General features: G+C 33.5%; 1 protein-coding gene across 1 annotated transcript; it reads left to right on the forward strand.

The window, feature by feature from the left end:
• Positions 1 to 4,513, forward strand: LOC104212590 (protein trichome birefringence-like 31). Its single transcript, XM_009761895.2, has 5 exons — positions 1 to 429; positions 1,181 to 1,352; positions 2,767 to 2,966; positions 3,082 to 3,228; positions 3,901 to 4,513. Exons 1-5 carry the CDS (start codon positions 38 to 40, stop codon positions 4,253 to 4,255), a joined length of 1,266 nt encoding a protein of 421 aa, XP_009760197.1. The 5' UTR covers positions 1 to 37; the 3' UTR covers positions 4,256 to 4,513.
• Positions 4,514 to 7,292: the final 2,779 nt, after the last annotated feature.

A 7,292-nucleotide genomic window follows, 5' to 3' on the forward strand; every position in this document is an offset into this window, starting at 1 on the left:
ATTTTACTCTAAACCATAAAAATGGCTAAATGACATTATGATCTTGATTCCACTCCCACTAGCTTTCCCAATGACAACACATCCAACACAGGATCGTAAGATCCTATTCCTTTTTCCTCTTGCATTAGCCTCTCTCTTTCTTCTTGGAACTGTGAGATTTTTACTTGATAACTTGAAAAACAACCAATTCCAGTTTCTTTGGCATAATAAGTTTCTTAGAGTGCCTATTAATGTTTCTGAAGATGAGATAATTGAAGAAAATTGTAATGTATTTGATGGGAATTGGGTTTGGGACAATGTTACTTATCCACTATATAAAGAAGAAAGTTGTCCTTATTTGGTTAAACAAGTTACTTGTCAAAGAAATGGAAGGATTGATTCTTTTTATCAGAATTGGAGATGGCAACCTAATGGTTGCAACTTGCCCAGGTACATACATATATATGTATATATATATATATATAGTTTTTTTATGTTATCAACTGCAAAAAATAATTTTTCATGGTGTTTCTTGCATTTGCCTTTTCTTTTATCCCTCATATATCATTTATAACAATATTTTCTAGAGTATTTTTTAGAGTATTTCATATGGTCATTCACACCAAGTTTTAAAACTAATTTTTTGTAGAAAAGTAACTCAACTATGCCATAAACCACGTAAAGTAAAAAAAAAAAAAAAAAAAAACAAAACAGAAAAGGCTAAATTCAATCCCGAAAAATATAACTAATCTGCCACGTGTATAAATTTTCATGAAATTATAATTCCTTCGTCAATTCACCTTACATAATATCCACATGACACTACTTAAAAAATGCACAAAAACCTCATTTTCATCAGACCTAGTACCAAATATCTTTCACCATGTAACACATATTTGTTTTTTATTTTATTTTTTAAGCGGGTTAGAAAATTATATTTTAATAATTTTAGTGGTGTCACTCGGATATAATGTAAGGTGAGTTTTTGAAAATAGTAACCTACATGTGTTTCCGGAGTAGAATATTATAACATTTTCTTGCTTTTTTATTTTCTGTGATACAAAGGCATAGTTGAGTTATATTTTCCATTACAAAAATTAGTTTTATAATTTTGGTGCGATAAACTGAAAACTGAATAACCTTATGTGAAATTAACCTTACAATTCTGTGGCTGGTTCTTTTATAAATGTTTGTTCATCAGATTTAATGCATTGAAGATGTTGGAGATGCTGAGGGACAAAAGACTTATGTTTGTTGGAGACTCAATACAAAGAGGCATGTTTGATTCAATGGTATGCCTTGTTCAATCAGTGATTCCAGATGGTGATCATTCCCTTCAAAGAATCCCTCCAAGAAAGATTTTCAGAATTGAGGTGCTTATTAATTAATTCTTCGGTTCTTTTTACAACTAAAAAGGGCAGCGCGGTACACAAAGTATCTTGTATTCACGTAGGATCGAGGGAAGGGCCACACCTCTAGGTGGGGTATACATAGGTCGGGTTGGTTCAGATTTTACAATTACCAAACCAAACCAATTGTGTCGGGTTATTAAATCTAAATACCAAACCAAACCAATAAAACTCGGGTTTTTTACTCTCGGATTTTATCGGGTTTTTGGATTTTTTCGGGGGTTTTTCTCGATAAAATCTTCGTAGAACAAAACATATAAATTGTGCTCAAAATATTTCTTTAATCCTAATAAGATACAATTATATAAAATATTTTCCTAGAAAATAATATAAAATATGAGATGTGTCATGGCATTATCCTAAAATATTCAACAATATAAATATTGCTAATTAAAAAGCCATAATAAAAATAAACATAATCTAAAAGTACTAAGTCTTGATAAAATAAGTAGAATAATAAGGGAGTATTAATTACATGACTAAACGCTAAAGAAAAATAAAAATAGGTTATGCATTTTTATCTAAATTATTGCAAAACAAAATATAGATATTCAATACATTCCCGTTCATAGTATTGAATTGAATGTCTTTTGTTAGCATTATTTAGTTTACTAATGTTGATGGCTATAAAACTTATTGGAACATTCAAAAGTTCTAAGTCCAACCTTGAAATAATACCTTAAAAGATAAAATTATGAAAATTTTTAAGAAATATTTATAAATTACATCACAATAAGTATATTTATATATTAAATATATCTAAAATTTCTATATATGTAATGTCGGGTTGGTTTGGTTTCGGTTTGACTTTCTTTAGTTAAAACCAAACCAAACCAATTATGGTCGGATTTTTTTTCTAACACCAAACCATAATCGGATTTTTTTTCTCGATTTGACTCGGATTATTGGGTTGGTGCGGTTTATCGGTTTCTGTTGTACACCCCTACCTCTAAGGGTATGATGTAGACAACCTACCCTAATGTAAGCATTAGTGGTTGCTTCCTCGCAGTGGCAAAGCCAGGAATTTCTACAAGCGTATTCATACTTGAAAGAAAAAAAGTGCTCGACAAAGGATATTCACTATTCAGTATACGTTATACACCTCTAAAACCTAATATTTTATCTATATGTACAATGTAATTTTTCGACGAAGGTGGTTCAGATAATCTAGTCGTCCCTGCTTCCACGGCTCGAACCGTTACCTATAAATAATACGGAGATAACTTTACCGTTACTCCAAGCCTTCTCTTCCTGTTCTTTCTACAACTGTGGTATCAAAATTCTCCTAGCTTAAGAAGAAAAAGCCAATCTAAGCATATATTTGCTCACCATTTGTCACCTCAAATTGTGAATTTTTTTAGTTGCTTTTGTGTTTCAGGAATTTAACGCATCGATTGAGTATTACTGGGCTCCTTTTATAGTTGAATCCATTTCAGATCATGCAACCAAACATACTGTAATGAAGCGACTAGTTAAGCTTGACTCTGTAGAAAAGCATCAAAAACTTTGGGAAGGAGTTGATTTCTTGGTTTTTGAAAGCTATGTTTGGTGGATGCATAAACCTTTGATTAATGCAACGTAAGTACGCACCTTAATTTCTCATAGAAAAGAAATAATATTGTGGAATGAATAAATAAATTTGTGGCACTTGAGCCTGATTTGAATAATATACCAACTGGTTTTGTTTCTGCAGATATGGATCTCCTGACAGTGTTCAAGAATATAACGTGACCACAGCATACAGATTGGCGTTAGAAACTTGGGCAAATTGGATAGACTCAAGCATTAATCCTCAAAAACAAAAGGTCTTCTTTGTCACCATGTCCCCAACACATTTGTGGTGAGACAACTGATTAAATGAATATTCCGTTTCGATTTTTTTTTTATTACCACGGTACTCGGGTTAACTTGTGCACATCTCGACTATTCTATAGAGCATCGGTGTTATTTCCTACTAGCATATGTATTACGTAACTTTGACCACTAAAATTTAGGCAAATGGGAAGAAACTACCTAACATTTTTGCCTTTGTTGAAAGATTTTATCTCCACTTTCTTGGTATAACGATGGTATTCAGACCAACTTGTACGAGCTTATGCGATAACTTCATCATTACGGCTTAGACAAATGCGAAGAACCCACCTAGTGTTTTTCGTCTCAGTGTTTTTTTTTTTTTTTTTTCCTGGAATGATGTTGTTTCGCCCTACTTGCACGCACCTGCCAGCTTTCACTATCACAAATATCTTGTAAATGCAGGGGCAAAGCTACCATGTCAATTAAAGGTTCAACCGAACTCAATAGCTTTGGCTCAAATTGTGTATTTATCTACAAAGATAAATTGAATATGTATAAATTATTAATTTAAAACCCATTAACTTGAAAAGATGTAAAATTTCGAAATCATAAGCTTCAAATGCCTCTGTGCCTCTATTTAGATTAGATAGTCTATCCCCAAATTGACCTACCATCTTTAATCCATTATGCATTAAAGATAAATTATCTTCATTTGCAGGAAGTGGGAATGGAAGGGTGGAAGTGATGGAAACTGCTTTAACGAGACACATCCAATCCAAGGACGACCATATTGGGGAACTGGTTCTAATCTTCATATCATGTCCATCTTGAAAGAAGTCATACAAAAGCTTCATGTTAATGTGCGTTTGCTTAATATTACACAATTGTCTGAGTACAGAAAAGATGGACATACTTCAGTGTTTGGTGAAAGAAGGGGAAAACTGTTGACTAAAGAACAAAGATCAGATCCAAAGAATTATGCTGATTGCATCCACTGGTGCTTACCTGGGGTACCTGATACCTGGAATGAGTTATTATATGCAATTTTGTTGCAAGATTACCGCAATCATTGACTCTAAGAAAGAGTTGATTTTTTGTCTTTGTTTGTCTCTGTTCCAAGTGAGAATCTCTCCCTAGCATTAGGATCAAAATCTTCACACCTATGAGTTTTTGTCATACCAGAGAATTCACTTATATTTTTCCTTTTTCCTTTCTATTTTCTTTTTTTCTGTCTTTTGTGGGAAGAGGTAAACACAGGAGGAGAGGATATTACAATTTACAACATTACTTTGTAATATAATGCATCAAATACGACCGGACTCGATTACTGATAGAGTGAATAGACTTACAATTACAGAGCTTTAGCCAAACCCAGATGAACATGAATTATTTAAAACTATTATTCTTGGTATTAATCTGGAGTCTGGGGAGATACTGATGCCGTGAAGTTCTGTAAATATAGGATATACAGTTCTAAGATATTATAATTAAGTAAATTGCACTTTTTGACGGAAGGTAAATGAAGATCACAATTTCCATAAAAGAATAAGGATTTGTTTGGTATGAGGGATAAGGGATAATCAATCCCAAAATTAAATTTTTGAGATGAATTTATCCCATATTTGTTTGGGATAATATCGCCGCATAACTAATCTCGGAATTAGTTATCCCAAGATTGTATATTATTTTTATCCCTATAGGAGGGTGAGGTACAAATCCCAGGATAATCAATCTCGAAATAATTAATCCTAAGATATTTGTTTCCCAACCAAACGACCCCCGACGGAGGGACAAGTTTTTTTGATTAATATCGCTCGAGGATAAAAATACAGCAATTTGAAAAAGTGCTTTGATAGAATTTTGAAAGTATTAAAAGTATCTCTCAATAATAATGTGTTGGTTAGAGAAGTAAAATAAAGCAAAAACTGCGTAGTGTTATAAAATAATAAAAGAAGAACAAGATTATTGCCGAGCAAAGTAGAGAGAAGGAATTCTTATTGATATGACATGAATTACAATGGAATAGAACTCTCTATTTATATAGAGAGGTGACTTAGCCACCAAGTAATGAATCCTAGAATCTCTCTAAATATAGACATTCACCATAAATAAAATTCTATTTATAACACTCCCCCTGAATGTCTATTCAACAGATAACGTGCCTCGTTAAAACCTTAACTAAAAGAAAACCCAATGGGAAAAAAATTCTGGAAAAGGAAAAAGAGTACATATATCTAATAATACACCTTTTGGTTGCCTCGTTAAAAACCTTGCAAGGAAAACACAGTGGGACAAAACCTTGTAAGGGAAAAAGAGTACAACACGTATTAACTCCCCCTGATAAGAGCATCAATTCACATCCTTTAGCCTTCGTATCCCAATCTTGTGCACTAGCTTCTTGAAGGTTGACGTCGATAGAGACTTGGTGAACAAATCAGTCATATTATTCACTTGAACAAATTTGTTGCACATTAATATCACCATTCTTTTGAAGATCATGTGTGAAAAATAACTTTGGTGAAATATGCTTTGTCCTATCTCTTTTTATGAATCCTCCCTTCAATTGGGCTATGCATGATGCATTGTCTTCATACAAAATTGTGGGTAGTTTGTCACACTTCAAACCACATTTGTCTCGAATAAGATGTATTATAGACCTCAACCACACACATTCTCGACTTGCTTCATGAATAGTAATTATCTCAGCATGATTCGATAAAGTAGCCACAATTGATTGCTTAGTCGATCACCAAGATATGACAGTGCCTCCACATGTAAATACATAGCCTGTTTGAGATCGAGCCTTGTGTGGATCGGATAAATACCCAACATCGGCATAACCAACAAGATCAGGACTGCAATTATTGCCATAAAATAAGCACATATCAGTAGTTCCTTTTAGATACCGCAATATGTGTTTGATTTCATTCCAATGTCTCCATTCCAATGTCTCCCTGTAAAAGCAGAGCTATATCTTGCTAAGACATTAACTGAAAAGGTTATGTCAGGCCTTGTAGTATTAGCAAGATACATTAGTGCACCAATTGCACTAAGATATGGTACTTCAGTACCAAGTAGCTCTTCATTCTTTTCTTGAGATCGGAATGGATCCTTATTCACATCAAGTGATCGAACAACCATCGGAGTACTTAATGGATGTGCTCCATCCATGTAAAATCGTTTCAATACCTTTTCTATGTAGGCAGATTGATGAACAAAAATTCCGTTTGTCAAATGTTCGATTTGCAAACCAAGACATAATTTTGTCTTTCCGAGATCTTTCATCTCGAATTCCTTCTTTAAATAATCAATTGCCTTTTGGAGTTCTATATGAGTTCCAATAAGGTTTATGTCATCAACATATACGGCAAGTACAACAAATTTCGATGTTGTTTTCTTTATAAAAACACATGGGCAAATGACATCATTTATATAGCCTTCCTTTAATAAATACTCACTAAGACGATTATACCACATTCGTCCTGATTGCTTTAGACCATACAACGATCTTTGCAATTTGATTGAAAACATTTCCCGGGACTTTGAATTATTTGCTTTAGGCATTTTGAATCCCTCGGAAAATTTCATGTATATCTCATTATCAAGTGAGCTATAAAGGTAGGCGGCAACCACATCCATTAAATGCATGTCAAGCTTTTTATGGACAACAAAACTAATGAGATAACACAACGTTATAGCATCCATAACGGGTGAATAGGTCTCTTCATAATCGACACCAGGACTTTGTGAAAATCCTTGTGCAACAAGGTGTGCCTTATATATTTGTACCTCATTTTTCTCATTCATCTTGCGTACAAAGACCCATTTATAGCTAACAGGCTTAACACCATTAGGTGTTTGGACTACAGGCCTAAAATCTTCACGTTTTGCAAGTGAATTCAACTCTGATTGGATTGCTTCTTGACATTTTGGCCAATCACGTCTTTGTCGACATTCTCCAACAGATTGAGGTTCAAGATCCTCATTATCTTGCATAATGCTAGATGCAACATTATATGCAAAGACACTATCCACCACTATATCCAATCGATTCAAATTTGTCTCAATATCGATTGGATTTATTGATAGTTCCTTATTTTCTTGAGTCTT

This window comes from Nicotiana sylvestris, chromosome 6 (assembly GCF_000393655.2).
Source record: "Nicotiana sylvestris chromosome 6, ASM39365v2, whole genome shotgun sequence".
Lineage (NCBI taxonomy): Eukaryota > Viridiplantae > Streptophyta > Magnoliopsida > Solanales > Solanaceae > Nicotiana > Nicotiana sylvestris.

What these genes read in the sequence shown, in the direction of transcription:
- LOC104212590 (XM_009761895.2), top strand. Translation starts at nt 38, where the DNA reads ATGATCTTGATTCCACTCCCACTAGCTTTCCCAATGACAACACATCCA. An exon ending in AATGGTTGCAACTTGCCCAG is followed by an intron (nt 430 to 1,180) that starts GTACATACATAT and finishes TTTGTTCATCAG; the next exon opens with ATTTAATGCATTGAAGATGT. An exon ending in GAAAGATTTTCAGAATTGAG is followed by an intron (nt 1,353 to 2,766) that starts GTGCTTATTAAT and finishes TTTGTGTTTCAG; the next exon opens with GAATTTAACGCATCGATTGA.